The sequence below is a fragment of the Sorex araneus genome, chromosome 3, assembly GCF_027595985.1.
Source record: "Sorex araneus isolate mSorAra2 chromosome 3, mSorAra2.pri, whole genome shotgun sequence".
Classification (NCBI taxonomy): domain Eukaryota; kingdom Metazoa; phylum Chordata; class Mammalia; order Eulipotyphla; family Soricidae; genus Sorex; species Sorex araneus.
Genome location: NC_073304.1, coordinates 118,686,534 through 118,706,835, shown reverse-complemented (window position 1 = coordinate 118,706,835; position 20,302 = coordinate 118,686,534). Strand labels below are relative to the sequence as shown.

General features: G+C 48.3%; 1 protein-coding gene and 1 non-coding gene across 3 annotated transcripts in view; both read right to left on the bottom strand.

Annotated features, from left to right (window-relative positions):
• Window positions 1-1,056: 1,056 nt before the first annotated feature.
• Window positions 1,057-20,302, bottom strand: part of MICU1 (mitochondrial calcium uptake 1) — a 168,025-nt gene continuing 148,779 nt past the window's right edge. For both annotated transcript variants that reach the window (XM_004615473.2, XM_055132399.1), the window contains 2 exons: window positions 6,480-6,569; window positions 1,057-2,037 (listed from right to left, as the gene is read on the bottom strand). In XM_004615473.2, coding sequence (XP_004615530.1) covers window positions 1,880-2,037; window positions 6,480-6,569 — 248 coding nt within the window. In that variant the 3' untranslated portion in view covers window positions 1,057-1,879. The remainder of the gene's footprint in view (window positions 2,038-6,479; window positions 6,570-20,302) is intronic.
• On the bottom strand, window positions 11,150-11,284 carry LOC129403927 (U8 small nucleolar RNA). Its single transcript, XR_008629564.1, has one exon. It is a non-coding gene; the product is annotated as a U8 small nucleolar RNA (small nucleolar RNA).

The following is a 20,302-nucleotide window of genomic DNA, read 5'->3' as shown; positions in this document are numbered from 1 at the left end:
ATCGAAAGAGCAGGCCAGACTAGCCTCTTGCATTCCCTGGCGGTCCCAGCCTATCTGTGCCAACTCTGCCCATTCTATTTGTTTCAAGCCCATATCATATGCCACGTTGCTCGGGTCTTCCCAGGATGATCCGTGTGTGTGTGTGTGTGTGTGTGTGTGTGTGTGCGTGCGCGCGAGCGTGCATGTGTGTGTGCATGCTCCAGCTCTCAGAGCTACCTCTCGGCCCATTCTATTTTCTCCAGCCCCTGGACCTCCTCTGCTTCCTCAGCTACTCCTAGGAGCAAATGGAGTTTTGTTCAAATTCCCAGCACCAGGAAGCACTCTTTGGATAAACTCGTCTGCACCCGGGAACAGTCAGAGCAGGAAGGTGGCTAAGTACCTTGAGGAGAATGGAGCCCCAGTGTGGCCCGGGCCCTGCTCTTCTCTGGCTGATGAACCACCCGTATCACTCCCCACAATAGTTGGTGCCGGCAGCGGCCCCTCACCCCATACTTGCCCCCTCCAAGATTCTGGTGCGGTGCTTCTGTTTAAGTCAGACTCAAGACCCTGCCATGGCAGTTCTGGGGGAGAACTGAAGGGACCTGGAAGAAAACTTAAAAGTCCATTGAGCTCAACCCTGTCTGCCATGTGACAAATGGGCAGTGCCTTGCATGACCAAGGCAAAGCTGAATTTGTCTTTGACACTGATCTTGGCAAATCACAGACTCCCCACCCCTGCCGCCACACACACACTCACACACACACACACACACAATGTTCTTCACACGCAGTGCCCAGCCCTCCACCGTGGTTCCTTCGCATAGAGCATGAGTGGTCAGGGACTGTGACACGCCGATCTGGATGAAAGCTAAGCCTCCCGCACCCTAACCACATGTCGAAGCTAGTAGGGATGACATGGTCTCAAACTGCAATTCTTTTACAGTTTGTGTTAAAAGCCCTTTTGCAATAAGAACCAGATTCCAGTAGAAAGAACCACATTTGATGCGAGACGGATCTTGAATTCAGTGAACTGAAATGAAAGGGGACCCTAAAATAAAGGGGACAAGAACAAGAACCTTCTTTTTGGGGGGTTAGGGAGGAGGGTTTATTGCAAACTTAAGAGTTAAAGTGACAGTTACAAGTGTTTAAGACAGAGAGGAGACAGCTCTCAGCTGCCCTGGCCTCAGAGGGTCACGCTGCAAGGGCAAAGGGCAAAGGGCATGCTGCTCACCGCACAGGCAAGGCGGGGTCTTGTGGGAATCCTGAGAGCAAAAGGAAGGAGCGGAGAGAGCCATTAATCCGCTCCGTAAGCTGGCACATCTCCTTCCGGGAGCAGGTCAGGGCCACAAAAGCATGGATACAGCCTCCCTCCCGCCAGGCTTCCTGCCAGGCAGGGGCCCCCGGCACCCTCAGTTCCATCCATCAGACTTCATTTCGCTTGCCAAAAGTCTTTCCCAACTTGTAGCTGAAAAACAAAAAAATCCCAGCAGGAGGGAAAACAAGGGATGTCTTTCTTCTCATAAACCCACAGCACTAGTGAGGGGGAACTGGCCATCTCTCGGGGCTGGAGGAACTGCAGGGACGTCGATGGGTCTCCGCAGGCATTACCCACAGGGTGCTGTCACTGAGTAAATGCTGCTGACGGTGCCATGGGTCTGAGCTGTGAGAACTGGGTCCTGGTGTGAGACCTCTGGGAATGACTCCCTTTTGCAGAGGCAGAGCTGGGCAGTGCCCTGGGGCAGAGGTCAGGCCGAGAAGGGCAATGGTTTGAGCCCCACGATCATGCCCAGGAGGACTGGCACAAGGCAGGAGCAGATCAGGCCGTGCCCAGATGGGACTAGGTTCCGGGGGCGGGTGGGGGGCAGGGTGGAGGCGGCCGTCCTTTTGCCTCTGGGCTTTTCTATTTGGGCAGCGCAAAGTCCCAGGCAGTTTCCTGTGCACATTTCCACATGGCCTGCATGAGGCGGGTGAAGCCCATGTCTTTGGGCTTTTCCAGGCCTCTCATCAGCCGCTGCTTCATGATGGAGACAAACTCCTTATTGCTCAGCTCCCCGTTGCCTGGTGGAGGACAAAACAAAACAGGGTGAGGCGGAAGCCTTGGAAGACGACACTGAGAAAAATCCCTTTGTTCCGACATGGCTCCAATGTCAGTGCTCTGTCACACGCAAAGTCGACTCACATAGCTGGACACAAACTCTTTTCGCTCCTTCGAACTGCAATCCCAAGAGTCTGTATTGTGAAAGCTGAATGGGGATGTATTCTAGGTCAGGTCCTGGACTAGGAACTGAGACTAAATGAGACATAGAAGATTTCCAGTTGGGGAGAGAGAACTGCATTATTTCAGCACTGTGCTTGGTGCCCTAAGGGCGTAAACAAGAGATACGAAGGGGCATTGAAAAAGGACAGAGAGATGCCCCGGGGGATAGAGTGATAGCACAAGTGGGAAGGGTACTTGCCTTGCACATGGCTGGTCCAGGTTCAAGCCCTGGCATCCCACGGGATCCCCCAAGCCTGCCAGGAGCACAGAGCTGGTAGTAAGCCGTGAACACCGCCAGCTGTGGCCCCCAAGCCAAACCCAAACTAAAACGGAAAGCTAACCCAGGCTGGGAAGGTATAAACTCAGGTCAGGACAGAACTCCCAGGGCTGAATCCTCAGGACCAAGAAAAAAATGGAGTACCATTTCAAGGACGTGTCCCCACCTGGCACTGGAAAGCGCGGGCCCAATCGTGGTCCCAGGACTGCTGGTGACTCTGGAGGTGAGACCCTGTCTCAGAAACCATGGCAGGGGACAGCTCCCTGATGATCTAACAGTCTCTTGACGGTGTTTGTCTTTTAGGCCAGGCGGAGGGGAGTAAGATGTGGTCAGTCCCATTTGGGGTCAACTCCTTGGCTATGTGGGGACGGCACTGGAGAAGGGGGACAGCCTAGGCATCTGTTGCCTCAGTTCACATACGTGAGAACAAGGATTTGTGCCATGGAAACTAAAATCTAAATATGGCTTTGGATTCAGCCCGCTTTATCACGGCTTCCCTTTCCCCCAGCTCCAGAGGCTGACTCGAGCCATCGTTAGAACTCAGAGGATCCACTTTACCCAGAGGTCTCAAGCCACACTGATCAGCAGCCACTTTAATAAGGCAGTGTCACCAGCTGCTTCTCACAGGGACGGTCTGTGTGCTGTGGGAACAGAACTCTACCAACAGTGCTCGGGCTGGGACGGGAGTCTAGAGTGTATAAATGACCCACTTTGGCTGAGTGTCTGGAAATCCAAACTGGCCCATATTCTCAGCTGGAAGGCTAGAGAGTAGCTGGATAGGCTCAGTACTTGCTCAAGCAAGAACAGAACCAACTCTCCGGGGAAAAGGAAGCTGGCAGCCGTGAGTCAGAGGAGCGACGAGGGCTCTGGGGCCCAAACAGGACATTTCTGGATAATGCTGCTTGCAGAGGTATGTCTGGCTTTTCAATGGATCCAACTTAATACGTTACAGTATTGTACTTGTCTGTAAAAGGCGAAAGATTTATGCCATCTGAAGGGAAACCAGAGTGACTGGAGCGATAGCACAGTGGGTAGGGCGTTTGCCTTGCACGTGGCCGACCCAGGTTCAATTCCTCCATCTCTCTCGGAGAGCCCGGCAAGCTACCGAGAGTACCCCACCCGCATGGCAGAGCCTGGCAAGCTACCCGTGGCGTATTTAATATGCCATAAACAGTAACAACAATGAAGATGGTACTGGTGCCGGCTCGAGCAAATCAATGAACAATGGGAGGACAGTGCTACAGTGCAGTGCTACTTTTCTGGATGTATATTAAACCTGTAGCACTGTCCTCCCGTTGTTCATCAAATCTCCATTGAGATTTTTTGTTACTGTTTTTGGCATATCGAATATGCCACACGTAGCTAGCCAGGCTCTGCCATGTGGGCAGGATACTCTCGGTAGCTTGCTGGGCTCTCTGAGAGGGATAGAGGAATTGAACCTGGGTCGGCTGTGAGCAAGGCAAACGCCCTACCTGCTGTGCTATCGCTCCAGCCCTATAGAAAGAAAATCTAAAGGCCTGATTGGACTGGCACTGAATGAATAAATCAGCTGATTAGGAATCTAATTTAAAGGACAAAAGATTTGAAGTAAGATCCTTCACATATTTTGTATAAAAAAGAAGCTTAAGAGTCAGAGTGACAATATTGTAAGATGCTTGCTTTGTGGGTGGCTGACCTAGGTTTGATCCTCAGCATCCCATATGGTCACTGAGCACCTCCAGGAGTTATTCCTGAGTGCAGAGCCAGGGTAACCCCTGAGCATCACTGGGTGTGGCCCAAAAAGTAAAAATACCTCTGAGGCCATTCACTCAACTCTGGAATTTGGTAGCACTGACCTGTCTGAATGGCACTTGTGTACATGATCTGCAAGTACAACTCTTGATTCTGCGATGGATGAGTCTATTTGAAAACTGGAATTCTCTGGGGCCAGAGTGATGGGGCAGTGGGAGGGTGCCTGCCTTGCACATGGCCGACCAGGGATTGATCCTCAGCATCCCATATAGTCCCTGGAACACCACCAGGACTGATTTCTGAGCACTGCTATGTGTGCACCCTCCCCTGTCCTCACCAAGATTGCAATTCTCAGAATTAAGATTTTGCACAAGTGAAAATAATGACAGCATTTTAGTTTCGCGTATCTTTTCCTCCCAATTATGAAAATATGCCCCAGAGATGTCGAATGAGATTCCAAAGGGGACCTGAGGAGAGGCTGACAGACCTCCTCTAAAAGGCTGGACGATCCAAACACGACTTTGCCGTATTTCTCAGAAGGCTGAGGCTGGTCGCCTACATTCTCACACGTATAACCTGGACCAGCTCTAGGGTGCTGGGTCCAAAACTGCAAAAACAAATGTGTGATTGTTTTCTAAAAATCTCCAACTCTATAAAAGTGATTATAAACACAAAATCTGGGGAAAGTGAGCATCTCCACAGCAGCGCTGCTCATGGACTATGTGATGGGGAAATGGCTCTCACCTGTGCTGTGTGAGAGGGTGGCTCAACAGGCCACACAGAGCACTTGATAAGGAGCCAGGGAGACCAGGGAACTGAGCTTTAATTGTAATTAATAACTGTAATTAATTTACGTAACCCCACATGACTCATGGTTTGATGCTGGACAGGGCAGCTGGAGAAAACAGCCCATCCCTACTGACCATGAGGCCACTTCCAAGACCTGAGGTTTCCTTTGCAGGGTTTGGCTTAGGGCGCTGGCTGAAGATTTAAATAACTCAAGTTCCGCTGAGTCGAAGTTAATGAACACCTGTTTCGTGCAAAATCCTAGCGGGGATCCTGGTTCGAGGGGGTGGGGAGTGGGTCTAAAGGTGAACAGAACTTGTCCCTGATCTTCTGAAGCTCACAGTTTGGTGGGGAAGTTAAGTGGCATTTAAAGATAGAGTAACATGGGGCTGGAGCGATAGCACAAGGCGTTTGCCTTGCATGTGGCTGACATAGGTTCAATTCCCAGCATCCCATATTGTCCCCCGAGCACCGTGAGGAGTAATTCCTGAGTGCAAAGCCAGAAGTAACTCCTGAGCATCACCGGGTGTGACCCAAAAAGAAAAAAAAAAAGAGTAACACAGACAAGGTGAACCCTAGTGTGGCCTGAAAAAGCCAGCAGGAGTCATTTCCCTCCAAGAACAATGGCAGGGTGCATGCACATAAACAAGTTTCCCCAGCTGGTTTTGGAATTCTGGAGCCAGTTTCCTTGAAGAAGGAAACAAAGGCTCCAGGCTGGAGGGGCCGTAGGAGTGGCTGGGGGGCCACAGGGAGCCAGCACAGCTCTGGGTCAAGCCCTCGAGTTATCTCGTCGCTCCCTTAGTGGTCCTGGGAAAATTCACTTCTCTTAGCTGCCACTTCCTCCAGTGGCAAATATGGTTGGCAGCAACGCCGTAGAGGAGATTAAATACGAAGCTCACAATGAGGCATGGTTACAGCAAGCAGGAGAGGCAGGCGGAGCTTCGTGTGTTTATTATTATTAATTCTCTCTGCTGACGTGGCAATAAGGCCTGAGCAGAACCAGGAGAGCTTGAAATGGGCTCAGCTACAGGGGGCTCACACCTCATGAACCACACTCCAGTCACAGTGGGTGCTGGACTGTCAAGATGGAATGCCAATGACTAATATATGTTCTTGGAGACGGGCAAATCTGTCCTGTCTTCAAGTGCTCCAAATGTGTATGCAGTGAGCTGGGTTTTGTTTCCATTTTCAAGGCCTTGGGACTGTCAATAAATTATGGCCTACAGAGGACTTGGAATTACAAGGACAAACAAGAAACACAAGCCAGGCCCAAGGGTTCTATTACTCCACATCTCGAGGCAGAGAGCCAAACTGTGACTGAGGGAAGGGGGAGCCACAGTCCCCATGACAGACCCCCCCAGAGCTGTGCTCGAACCTCGGTTCTCCACAGTGCTCCTCCCTCAGGCAGAGGTCTGGTTCTCCTGCCCTGCTCCAGAAAGTTCTACTCACCATCACAGTCAAAGAGTGCAAACACCACATCACACACGTGGTCTGAGAGTTCCACTTTCGCCACTGTCCTAGCCACCTGCTGCATGGTCACTGAAAGGAGGAAAGATGCTGAATCAGCAGAGCAGGAGGGCAGCTTCCTTCTTCCCGCTCTGAATGGGGGACAAAACTACCCAAGCAGCGCTCAGGAGGTTCAGGAGGTCCGGGCCCTTCCCAGACATCAGCAATGCTTGGGGCAAAACAACATTCAAGTTAGGGTCTGCTGCTTGCCAGGCAGGTACCCGAACCCCATATTTTCTCTCCATCCTGATAACAGATCTTAATTGCACACTTTCCTTTTTTGCCCCAGGTTCCATTCTTCCCTCCAGTTTCTGCATTTCTGGAGGTTTAAACAGTAACTTTTATACTGATAGTTAAGTTCCTAGAGACACACAGTTACTGAAGGCAGGGGAGAAGGGGAGCTGGAGACAGTGGTTTCAAGGCTCTCATTTTCTCTTTGGGCTGTTTGGAAACAGAGGTGCTGCCTGTGAATGCCCCTAATGTCACTGATATGGGCATGTACAATGGTTTAGGTGGCATGTTTTATGCCACATACGCTGCTCCATGCAACCTGAAAAAGTATCTAACAATAATTAAGGATGGGATTCAAATAGTCTAGATTCTAGAACATTCTGTGGAAACTTTTCTAAGAAATCATCAGCAGAGTGCCTCCCCAAAGACCAAAAGCAGCAGTATCCTAATACCTTATAAAATTTTTTGCAAAGGAGAAACAGAACTGTTCTTAGGAGAGTGTCCTGCTTGCCCCATCCTCTCACCGGAAAGAACATGATTAACAGAAAGTCAAGAAAGTAACCAGGCAGCAAAACACTGCCAGGTCAGGAAGCAAGGTAGCTGGTCTGGGGGCTCAGAGCCTCACGCTTCACTCACTGACTGACAGCTCAACACTTGCGTGAAAGAGCCCTTGGCTCTGTCTTGCTCCAGGTTCTCACTGGCCACCTTGTTTTTTCCCAACTGAGCCCCTTGGGATAAGGAGTGCCCCTCCCCCTTATGAACTCTGTAGGCCATCTTTTGTTCATTTGTTTCTCTTTTGCAGACCTCAGCAAAAAGCCCTTCTCTCTGCACATACTGTCAAACACCAGCAATCATGTGAGCAGCTGGGTCCTTAAAAAAACCAGCCAGGAAGGCCGAGCAACCTTCTACCCCATTATCCTCAAACCCGACCTACCTCCGGCTATTTAGAGTCCTTTCTATTTAGAGATATATATTGTTTATCTGATACTTGCTTATAGGTCTACTTTTCAGGAGGGAGAAGTCAGAGAAAAGAGGCTTCATTTCTCCTTCCAAACCAACCAGCAAAGGGAAGTCCTCTATAAACCAAGCCCAGACCAGGTTCAGAGTGAAGAGTCCTGGAGCCCTTTCCAGTCACCCCCTGTCTCCATTCTCTTTCACCTCACTTTTGTTATCCCTGTCCCAAGGGCAGCAGATACAAAAGCCAGAGCAGAAAAACAAGGTGATGTAGGAGAAAGACACAGGGAGTCATTCCTAGTCTGGCTTCACCACTCACTTGCTGTGTGACCTGATGCTGCAATCTCTCTCTCTCTCTCTCTCTCTCTTCTCTCCCCTCCTCCCCCGGTTTGCTTCTTGAAATTAAAAATAAAGAACTGTGATTTGCAAAGTTATGAGGAGTTGTGTTTTAGACATATAATGTTCACGCACCAAGCACCAATCCCACCACCAGTGTCAACGTCCCTCCACCAGTGTCCCCAGGTTTCTTCCTGCCTGCCACATTTTCGAGTTTGCTGGTGGCAGTTTGGATCTCATGTTTTCAGTGCTGTTGGGTCTGAGTCACTTCATGTCTCTCTCTCTCTATTAGTTTTTATTTGGAGGTTTGGAAGGGAAGGAGGGAAAGTGGGAGAGACAGTGGAGAGTAACGTGCTCAAGAGAGAACCTGGGCTCTCCAAGTGCGGAGAGAGCACACATCCCTTACACACACCCCAGCATTAGATATGAAAGCATGAAAGCCCACATCTCCAGAGGGGAGATGCGAGGACACATGTGCTTGGGCACCACATGTGCTCAATCACGCGGAAGGAAGGAGCACCTGGGCTCGGGCTGCATATGCGCCACTTCATCTCTTCAGAGTGACTTTGCTCCTAGTCAAATGAGGGCCATATGGGAACGCTTGGGCGGGGCCGGATAGTCCAGCAGGTAAGGAGTTTGCCTTGCACACCTCTGACCCAGGTTCACTCCCTGGCATCCCATATGGTCCCCTGAGCACTGCCAAGAGTAATTTCTGAGTACAGAGCTAGGACTAACCCCAGAGCACTGCTGGGGTTACACAAACAAACAAACAAACAAACAAAGAATGCCTTAGACTGACGGGTGCACGGGACTAAGGTTTCCGGTGTTGTTTGGTGTGGAGGGTGAAGCTGAGCATGGCAGTATGTGGTGAGGATGGGCTGAGGATGTGTGTCTCAGGGAAGGTACACTGGCTACAGGCTAGGCGGCGCCCTAGAGTCTCGATGTTACTGTTCTCACTCTTCATCAAAGGGATGAGTCAGGGTGAAAGCGGCATCAACATTCCTTGGTATAGAAAGACTGAACTTCTGGGGTTTTGAAACAGCCTCGTAGGCCTGAGGTAATTTTTCTCATCTGACCCAGTAAGAACTGATTCTTGCTAACTGAGTGGCCCAGAGAAGGAACAGAAATCAAAAGGCTAATTTACACCAAGAAGAGTTTCAGCATCCTTTACTGCTCTTTTACCATGTGTCACAGATACATAAGTATTTACAAGGTGAAGCTTTATAGCAACCCTACATTGAGCAATATTATTTTGTGCCATTTTCCCAGTAACACATGATCACTTTGAGCCCTACTTAATGGAGATATAATTCTCTCCTTCTTTCCTTAATACAACTGCAAACCTTAAGTAGACAATAAACACACACACACACACACACACACACACACACGTACATTTATTTTGTTTTGAGTAGGGGAGTTTTGGGTCACACCCAATAATGTTCGGGCTTACTCTTGGCTCTGTGCATAGGGATCACTCCTGGTGGGGTTTGGGGATCATATATGGTGCTGGGGATTGAACTATAGTTGGCCACATGCAGACGCGTGTTTTACTGGCTGCATGTTCTTCCTATTCCCTAAAGAGAATATTTTTTTTTGCTTTTTTTTGGGTTACACCCGGAGATGCACAGGGGTGTCTCCTGGCTCTGCACTCAGGAATTACTCCTGGCGGTGCTCGGGGACCATATGGGATGCTGGGAATCGAACCTAGGTCAGCCACGTGCAAGGCAAACGCCCTATCTGGTATGCTATTGCTCCAGCCCCTAAAGAGAATTTTTATTCATTTATTATTATTATTTTTGGTTTTGGACCACACCCAGTAGTGCTCGGGGGACTATGTGGTGTCAGAAATTGAACCCAGGGCTCCCACCTATAAAGCTTGTGCTCTAGCTAGTTGAACTCTCTGGCCCCACACATGGAGCTTTAATACATACTGGACATAAAAACATTTTTATGGCTTGCTCTGTTGCAATGTTTGCTTTATTTGTGTTGATTCAGAACTGCAGTATTCTCCAAAGTGTGCCTTTAAACCAAATGACCACGGAGAGCTATTGTATGTCTCAGTAGAAAATAAGGAAACACAATTCACCTCAGATGATTGCTCAGAGGAAACAGAACCGACCAGGAGAAAGTGAATGCACTCAAACTGTGATCTGAATTACCTACTGAACTGCCCTGTGTGGGCACAGGCAGAAGTCCTGAGAAGCAGGTCACGATTTCCTCTATATGAGATAAACGTGATTTTCCCCAACGGAACCTCCTCTCACATCACCCCCTGGCTGCCATCATTGAAAATCATGCCTTGTCCCCAGTTCTTCATTCTCATGGGAGAGTGTCCATGGCCAAGTCCTCTTGGTGTTCCACGCACCCATTCTTTGCCCCATGGAGACAGACCTTTCCTCTAAATAAATCATCAACTAATATTCCAAGGATATCAGTGAGAGCTCTTGACAATTTTCGTAAAAAGCTCTTAAAAGTGGTGCTGTCGTTGTTGAGAGGGCCTGTGAAGGCCACCAGCAGGAACCCTCTAGAATTGACAGGAGGCGCAGAGATCCTGTTTCCTCTCTCTCACAGGCACGGAGGTTCTGGCATCACAGGAATGCCTTGTTAGAAACTGACAGGAGAGGCAGAGATTGTGTATTTTCTCTCTCTCATGCACAGAGGGCTCTGGCATCATTTGTATACGTGAGCGGAAAAGCCATTTTAACAAACCACTGGGTCATTACCAGTCAATAAACAGCCTCACTGGGGTCCCCTTTCAGAGTCCAGGAACCTCAGAGAAACCCGAAGGGGTGAATCAGTGAAGGAAAACATTTAAATAGCTGGAAAACTGTCAAGCCCTGAGCTCTGGAGACAAGTAGAGTGACAGCAGGTTAGAAGTCAGTGCTTGACAGCTGGCTTGAGAACCGTCTAATTCATATTTCCCCCAGCTCGCAATGTCACCATAAACCACAACACACAGAACAGTCCTAACGCAGACCTTGATTTCCTCATGCAGACAAGAGACGTTCCTGGAGTTTAGCCTCCCTTCTGTGACGGTGCTAAAGTCTGGGATTATAATTTTATTATTATTATTTTATTTTTCAGGAAGAATCAGATAGGAGCAATTCGGGTGCTGCAAGCCCTAATCATGCAGAGATGCTAATCAGAAATCTTGTGAACTTTGATCATTATTCTACCTGCCATCTGAATAGAGGAACAGAGGCAAAGGTTATCCTACCTGACGATCTGGGATTCTAGATTTTAACCTGAAAGATGTTGACATGGAGCAGAAAACCACCTTGGAGAGAGGGCCTATGTTGCTAAGGTGTCTGGTTTTTCCTGGTCTCTGGGCCACATCCAGTGGTGCTCTGAACTGACTCCTGGCTCTGGGCTCAGGGGACCATGAGGTGTCGAGGACCAAACAGGGGCTGGCTACATGTAACATGAGCGCCTTAGCCCCAAACCTTGGTCTCTAGTTTCTATTCTACAAATCTGGTCCAGCTGTTAGGAGAGTAGATGGACTTGAGATTGGCTGGTATTTATTACAGTGGGATAGGCAAGAATTTCTAGAAGAGGTTTCAACTGACACAAAAGTACGATACTGCTCTGGATCACTGCTCCGGGCCACATGGTGAGGACTGAAGCGGGGGCTCCAGCATGCAAAACCTGTGAACCATCTCCCTGGGCCTCATCAGGATTTCTGCAAAGCCTACGCAGGCACTGTGCTGTGCCAAGTCCTGAAGTTACTACCTGACATAGCCCAAGACTACACAGTTCAACAGAAAAAAACCTCCAGAGTTTCTGTGATTACAATGCTGGAAGCCTTACGCCAGCCCGTTTGCCGCAGTGGCTGAGCAGAGGAAAGATGCTGCGGTGATAAGAATCTCAGGTGCATGTGCCAGGTGCACGTAGAATGAGAGAATCTTGGCATTGAAGGAGAAGAACAGGGAATTCAAATCTTGTGTCCAGGATGGCCACAAAACAAGTGGCAGCAGAGCTGGGTCTAGAACTTCGGTCTCCCCACTTGTCCGATGCCCTTTCCTGAGTACCAGCATCCATTGGGACAATTCTGATCCTGCATGAGCTGTAACCCTTGTTTTTTAATTAAAAATTAAAAAAAAATTTTTTTTTTTGGTTGAGTGGGGGCCACACCTGGTGGTGCTCAAGACTTAATCCTTTTTTTCTTTTTCTTTTTAGGTCACACCTGGCAATGCACAGGGGTTACTCCTGGCTCATGCACTCAGGAATTACCCCTGGCGGTGCTCATATGGGATGCTGGGAATTGAACCCGGGTTGGCTGTGTGCAAGGCTAAACGCCCTACCCGCTGTGCTATCACTCCAGCCTCTCAAGGCTTACCCCTTATGGGTTGGGGAGATCAAATGGGATGATGGGGATTGAACCCCGCGTCAGCTGTGTGCAAGACAAGTGCCCCACCTGCGGTACTATGGCTCTGGGCCCTGAGCTGACTCTCTACATAAGAAAAATAACTCAAGTGAAAGAACAGCCAAACTGGAGAATACTCAGAGGCGGCAGGCGGGGCTGAATTACTGAACAGCTGGGGATGTGAGGAGCCAGCAAAGTACTTTGAACTACAGATCTGATTGCCCGGCACAGCACAAGACATTAGCACTCCCTTGGAACAGGAACTGACAATTTGGGGGACAACTTAAAAGGCTGACTGAAAAGCGACCCAGGGAAAAGCAGATGAAACAAAGGTGGCCCAGGGAGCTTTCCCGCAGTTTCCTCTAATGCACGGACAGTGTGACCCAGTTTGGAGCAACTGCAAAGGTGTTCTGAAAAGTGAGACTCCAAATGGGGCTGACAGGCTCTAGCTGTGTGGCCATGTGATCTTTCCTGCCTTCCTGGGTTGCAGCAGAGATAATCCCAAACTACCTTGTGACTCAAGGTCAAATGAGAGGAACAAAGCCCACTCTGGCCTGAAAGGTCTGGGATGCAGATGTCTTTGATTCTTTTTTTTTTTTTTTTTTTTTACTTTTTGGGTCACACCTGGCGATGCACAGGGGTTACTCCTGGCTCTGCACTCAGGAATTACCCCTGGCGGTGCTCAGGGGACCATATGGGATGCTGGGATTCAAACCCGGGTTGGCCGCGTGCAAGGCAAACGCCCTACCCGCTGTGCTATCACTCCAGCCCCAGATGTCTTTGATTCTTGAGTGCATTCCTAGCTGGCATGGGGAAGTGGATGTGGCAAGTGTTTCTTAAGAGTGCTCATCCCTTCTTTTGACCCTTTGTCCAAGATAATGTGGCTAACACAGCACACACATTTCAATCTGGCTCTGGGACACAAAGGGAAAGGACATTGTTTAGGGAACCAGCCATTTAGAGAGTCTAAGCAATGCCCAATTATGAACACTGTAACAAATCCAGAGGCTGTGGAATGACCCCATGGCTAATGCATGCAGCTCACAAGCAAGGGGCTGTGAGTTCGATCCCTGGTGTCACCCTTGTGCACTGATGGGGACCCCGAAGGCTGTGCTCTTTGAGACCTCCAGTGTACTCTGGGTGTGTACTGCAGCTAACATGTGGCCCCCTGAGCACACGGGCGAGCACCCGGCAGAATACTTGGGGTGGAAGCCATGGGGGCAGTGTACGTGAGTCCTACTTTGAGAGGGGAGCCCCAAACCTACCGAGCGAGCACAGCAACCAGGCCTGCCGGGGCGAAAGGTGTCCTCCAGGAAGGGGGAGCAATGGGAAAAATCAGGCAAGAATGAGAAAAAGAAGGGCTGGCGATAGGGCAGCAGCTAGAGCGCTTGCCTGGCAAGCAGCTGACCTGGGTTCAATCCCCAGCACCCATTATGGTTCCCTAAGCACTGCCAGGAGTAAAACCAGAGCACTGCTCTGGTTGCAAAAACCAACAACAAAATTAGAAAACGGAAATGTTAACTGCTTGTTGGCATGATGTTTCCGAGCCCAGGCAGGCCGACCCCTGTAAGCTCTGGTTTCCTCTCTGTCAGAAGCCATGCTGGGGGGCCTGGTTCCTTCACTCAGGCACATACCACACACAAAATCTGTAGTTAGATTTGCTGTGTCTCAGAGCATTGTCCTTCATGGCAACTTCACCGAGTTTTTATGCTCAGTGGATTTATGGTAATATGTACTGCCATCATCCAGCCAGGACTGTACCTGGCTTCATTCTAAATTCCCATGCCAGGGCTAGAGTGATAGTATAGTAGGTAAGGAATTTACTTGCCTTGGACATAGCCAACTCTGGTTTCATCCCTGCCATCCCATATGGCTCCCTGTGCACTGCCAGGAGTAACCTCTGAGCATGCTGGGTGCAGCCCCAAACAAAAGAAAGCATCCTCATCATCTTGTGTTTACAAAGGGCAAAAACTGTTACCAGCATAACTGGGCAGTCGTAGCTTCAGCCAACACACTCACAGGATAATTCTCATTTATGGCAGAAACCATATATACCATTAAGACAGAGAAATGAGAACTATTAGAAAGGAGAAATATTAAACATAATAATAGACATATTAATAGAAATATTAGACATATTAGTAGGATGGAGTGATAGCACAGTGGTTGGGCTTTCGCCTTTTACGTGGCTGACCCAAGTTCGATTCCTCCGCCCCTCTCGGGCAAGCTACCGAGAGTATGGAGCCCGCGCGGCAGAGCCTGGCAAGCTACCCGTGCGTATTGGATATGCCAAAAACAGTAACAGTAAGTCTCTCAATGAGAGACGTTACTGGTGCCTGCTTGAACAAATCGATGAGCATCGGGATCTTACTTGAATACTTGAACAGACACATTCTGGTTCCACTAGGATATCTACATTTGGCAGGAAGTCCATTTTGGGTCTGATTTCTAAAGGATTAAAGGTACAGACTGACCCTGATTTGGGCAAGCATGATAGGGTGATCCAGGGTAGGTAGGGGGAGCCATCTCAATCAGTAACTTAGGCAGGGCTGGAGCGATAGTGCAGTGGGCTGGACACTTGCTTTGCATGCAGCCCACCTGGGTTGTATCCCTGGTATGTCATATGGTTCCCCGAGTCCTGCCAAGGGTGATCCCTGAGCCTAGAGCCAGGAGAAAACCATGGACTCCACTGGGTGTGGCCCCAAACCAAAGCAGCAAGGCAGAAAAGGGTGCTCACACCAGAACAGAAGGTGTGGGGTCTGGGTGGGGCCTCAGGGATTTCACAGGGGGCAAGTCATGTCTCCTTGTGAAGAAACCTTGATGGCATACAAGGGCTGACATATTTGCAAAACCTCTTCAACACTTCACATTTTCATTCTTTTTTAAACGTTATTTATTTTTTTGGCCATACCCAACAACAGTCAGGGATTCTTTGCACTCAGGAATTGTTCCTGGCAGTGCTTGGCGACCATGTGGGATACTGGGTATTAAACCTTGGTCAGCCATGTGCCAGGTAAAGACCCCATACACTATACTGTCACTCCAGCCCCTCTTTTTTAAATTAAAAAATGTTAAGTAATTAGTAAAACATTACTTGTTTCAAAATCTAAATGGCACAGAAGGATTCAAAGTTTTCCCCCCAGCCTGGTTTATTCAATGGCAACTAAAATCTCCACTTTCTCTAGAAATATATTTTGGCATAAAAGAAGGTATTCTTAATTTCCTTTTCAAAAATGGTCACTGTCACTGTCATCCCGTTGCTCATCAAATTGCTCGAGCGGGCACCAGTAACGTCTTCATTGTGAGACTTCTTGTTACTGTTTTTGGCATATCGAATATGTCACAGGTAGCTTGCCAGGTTCTGCCGTGTGGGCGAGATACTCTTGGTAGCTTGCCAGGCTCTCTAAGAGGGGCAAAAATGGTGGCATACTAAACACAGTTTTACATTATGTTTTAAGCAACGTATCTTAAAAAAAATTCATATCAATACATTAACAGTTCTTATTTTAACATCTCTACAGTACTCCACAGATACTACATTGAAACAAATTTTAAGGGGCCAGAGAGATAGTACAGTGGTTAAGGTGCTTGCCTTGCACGTGGCCAAATCAGGTTCAACCTCTGGTACCCCATATGGTCCACTGAGTTCCACCAGGAGTGATCCTTGAGCACAGAGCCAGGAGTAAGACCCTGCTGGGTTTGGTCTGAAAACTTGGACAATTTCTTTGACTCCCAAACTTGCTTTGGGTCCCTTCATAAAACTGCTTTGGTGGTGGGAGTGATGGTTACGCACATGTAGAGGTGTGAAACTACGCCCTGAACTTTCATGGTACCCTTAAGGCGAGCTAATGAAAAACAAAAGGAAAAACACCCCACAATATGAAGCAAAATTTCTTCCATGGCCACCTCCCACGGTCAGCTTCAAGTGAGACTGAATATTTCATGGCTCAAGGGAGAGTAATGAGTACATTTAAATTGCTTTTGCTCAAAGTCTATGGAAGGTTAAATATTCTTTGCCCTTATAAGAGTCTTATTTCAGAGGTTTCTTTTTTCTTTTTCTTTTTTGGTTTTGGGCCACACCTGGTGATGCTCAGGGGTTACTCCTGGCTCTGGAACCAGGAATTACTCCTGGTGATGCTTAGAGACCATATGGGATGCCAGGAATCAAACCCAGGTCGGGCTGCATGCAAAGCAAGCGCCTTACCCGCTATGCTATTACCCAGCTCCATTTAAAGCCGGAGCCCCCCCCTCCATAGGAAAGCTTCCAATCTCTCCAGTTTTGGAATTTCCCTCTGGTCCGTTTTTCAGTGGGATGTGATATTGGATGATTCCCTTCTTTCTTCTCTCTGTATGTGAATATTTTGGTAGTTTATCGTACCCTAACCCTCCTCTCTCCACTGGTAATCATGAGTCCCCAACGCAGTGCTCCTCCTCTGGGGGGCATGAAAATAACACTGCAAAACCACGATATGCTGAAAGCTGAGTAGCTAAGTCAGAATCAATCTTTACAATTGCTAACTGACTTTAAATTTGGGAATATAAACAAGGTCTCTGCAGATAAAGTGCCCCATAAAGCAAACATTTCTCACAGCATTTTAAGCTTCCCTGCCTGCATCGTGAATAACTTTATTTTAAAAATTGATGACTTTGTCTTAAATGAATGGAATCTAGGCCAACACTCCTCTTCACACATAAATGTTTTTACAAAATGCAATGAAGTGCAGGGGCTTGTCTCCCTTGGAGCTGAAAGGAACTGACAAGACAGGAGCCTCTTCCCTCATAAGCTGGCCCCCACGCGGCTGGCTCCGTGGCCTCCTCCCTCTGTCTCCGTGCTCCGGCTGTCTGGGGGAAGTTCGCCCACACAGTCTCAGCCTGAGTGGCCCCAGTCTAGCCTTTGCAGAGAAACAATATCCCCTGTGGGATTCTAGCTCTCGGAGCAGCAGTGGGGGTTTGTACTGAGGAGAAAGGGGGTATGCAGTCTCTTGTTTAATTTTTGCATCATTTTCCTTCATGCATATGAGGAGAGGTTAAAACCATCAAGTGGGTTTGAATAAAATGGTTTTATAACTCTTTTCCAGCCCTAAAATTTTAAGACTGCAAGTCACTAAAACAAACAAACCTGGTGTAAATCAGTGACACTATGACTATCTTTGGCAGCCCTCAGAAGATGAATCTAAAGGGGGGAATTTCTGGAATTAGGGCTGATGTGGTGACAGAACTGGGAGAGGGTCCTGTTCCCCTCGCCTCAGGTAGCTACATGGTGGCATGCGCACGCCTGGGGAGTGGGCAGGAGCTGGGATGGAGGCAGTGACAGCTCCTGGGATGAGTTTACTGTGCTGGATATGGGAACAGGAGTGCCTCTTCCTCGGCAATGGGCTGTCGCAGGACCATCCATCAATGTGACTCCTCTCAGTGCACTGGGGAAAGGGTTTCCTGCTGATGCAGAAGTGGCTGCCCGGCTGTGAGGCCTGTGACAGAGCCACTGGCCAAGAGACTGCCCAGGGACCAGGCCTGCTGAGTGGACCCTGGCCAACAGCCACCAGGAACAAGAGGCCCATCAGCCTCTGGCGGAAAGGAAGTGAGTTCCATGGAGAACCCAGCAGGCTGGGAAGAAGGCCCTGGGCTCTGCCAGCAGATGCTGTCCTGCAGCCTCTTCTTGGTTTTGGCTTGTGAGCCCCGGAGCAGGGATGCAGTGCCTTGTCTGAATTAGAGATAGAGATAATACACAGGTGCTGTCCTGAGCTGCTGCATTTGTGGTTGATTTGTCAGGCAGCAGGAATGCTAAGCGGGGAAGGTATTTATGGTTAGGGATGTCCTTATGGGGTTCCTCAATATAGCTGTGCTAATTTTAGGTACTTCTTACGGATCTGTCATCTCTTGCAACTACGGTACCAGGCAACATATATTTAGATCTTTTAGAGGCAGTAGCCAAGGTCTAATTAAGTTTTAAACTCCCTAACAGAAAATAAATTAAAACTGCCACGCTTCTTTTGGGAATTTAGCAGCCTTGCTCTAATTTCAAGTGTATCTGATAATTAGAAGTTAGTTCATTTCTACACAGACGTGGATATAATTTTAGCACGTGTCCTTTAAAACATGACTACACTGTGGGCTGGAGCAAAGTGCGAAGGACTGGAGCACAGCTTGGAATTAGAGGCCCTCAGTTGGATTCTCTGGTACTGTATGGTCCCCTGAGTACCACCAGGATGGTCCTGGTGTCCCCAGTTCTGCAGTGCTGGGCCTGAGCACTTCCAGCTCATACAACAGAGCCAAATAATGTCAGGAGTGTTTGGGTCTTTCTGAAATAAAACCCCCAAAACATGAATGCATTCAATGCAAAGTGAATCTGCTCCTAGAATTTTTTAAGTTTTTTTTTTCTTTTGGCAGGGGGCACACCCAGCCAGTGCTCAGGGCACACTTCTGACTCAGTGTTCAGAGATCACTCCTGGCAGGGCTCAGGGGACCATATGTGATGTCAAGGAGTGAACCTGGGTCAACTTTGTGTAAGATGACACAAAGCCCTAAGCCCTACCCCCTGCCCTATCACTCCAGCCCATCAGTCCTTGAATCTCAAGTCTGAACGAACTCTTGGAGATAACAAAATTTTGACCCAAGGGTCTGAGAAATTGTGTCTCGCTGATGGTGTCAAGGAAATCAATGGCATGGTTGGGTCAGAGTTCGCTGCTCTCTCCCTCTCCCAAGACTTTAAAAAAAATTTTTTTTTATTAGTGAATCACTGTGAGACAAAGTTACAGACTTACAGGTTTTCATGCTTACGTTTCAGTCATACAACGATTGAGTACCCATCCCTCCACCAGTGCCCATTTTCCACCACCAATGGTCCCAGCATACCTCCCACCACCTCCACCCTGTCCCCTTCACCCACCCTGCCTCTGTGGCAGGGCATTCCCATTTGCTCGCTCTCTCTTTTTGGGTGTTGTGGTTTGTTACAGAGGTATTAAGTAGGCATCATGTTCGGTCTATAGCCAAGACTTTTCTTAAAGAAAATATCTCACGCTCTCTCCAGGATCTGTCTGTGAGCAGAATGAATTCACCCAGCTATTCAGCATGAACTGAACATCGACCTTAAATAAGAAACTTTTAAGGCTCTGACAAGGACGCGAAGGCGTAGAATATAGAGTTCATATCCTGAAGAGTTTTCAGTCTAGTAAAAGTTCCCCCTGGAGAGCACTAGAGATTGTTGAGAGGTTAGCCATTCCCAGGAGTAGGAACGTAAATGATAGTAGCTTCTGACAGCCATGTTCCCGAGAGTTTCGATGAACGATAAAACTCTGTCTCATTAATAAGCACAAGTAAGTTATAATTTCTAAACTGCTGAGAATACCAAAAGTGGCTGTAAAAAGCAGTAGGCACTCACTCCTCAGAGAACAGAAGTGAGGCTCATCAGGTCCCAAGGGGATATTAAAATTTTTTTTTCTCTGAAGTTCCTATGTTGGGATAAGTCTTGTTTCCAGCATATTTGTTCCTTAATCAGATTAAGGATAAAGGAATCAGTATGTATGAATTGAAAACTAAGACAAGGAGGTCGAATATGATTTTAATTTCCGGTATATCAATGGTATCTCACTTAATTTCCACACTAACCATGAGGCCTGTTTCCTATTATAGTCTATTATCACCATTCTATAGAGCAGGAGACTGAGGGATTGAGAACTTTCAGTCATTTACCATGGCCAAAAAGCTAGTAACAAGAACTGAGTGCTGAATGAAGGTAAAGGGATTTACATCATAACCTTCCAGTATTGCAATATTGCCAATAATGAGTAAGAAGGGGGGATAGAGAGGGAGAGAGAGAGGGGAAAAAAGAGAGAGAGAGAGAGAGAAGAAAAGTCTGTTATAGAGGCAGGCAGGGGGCGGT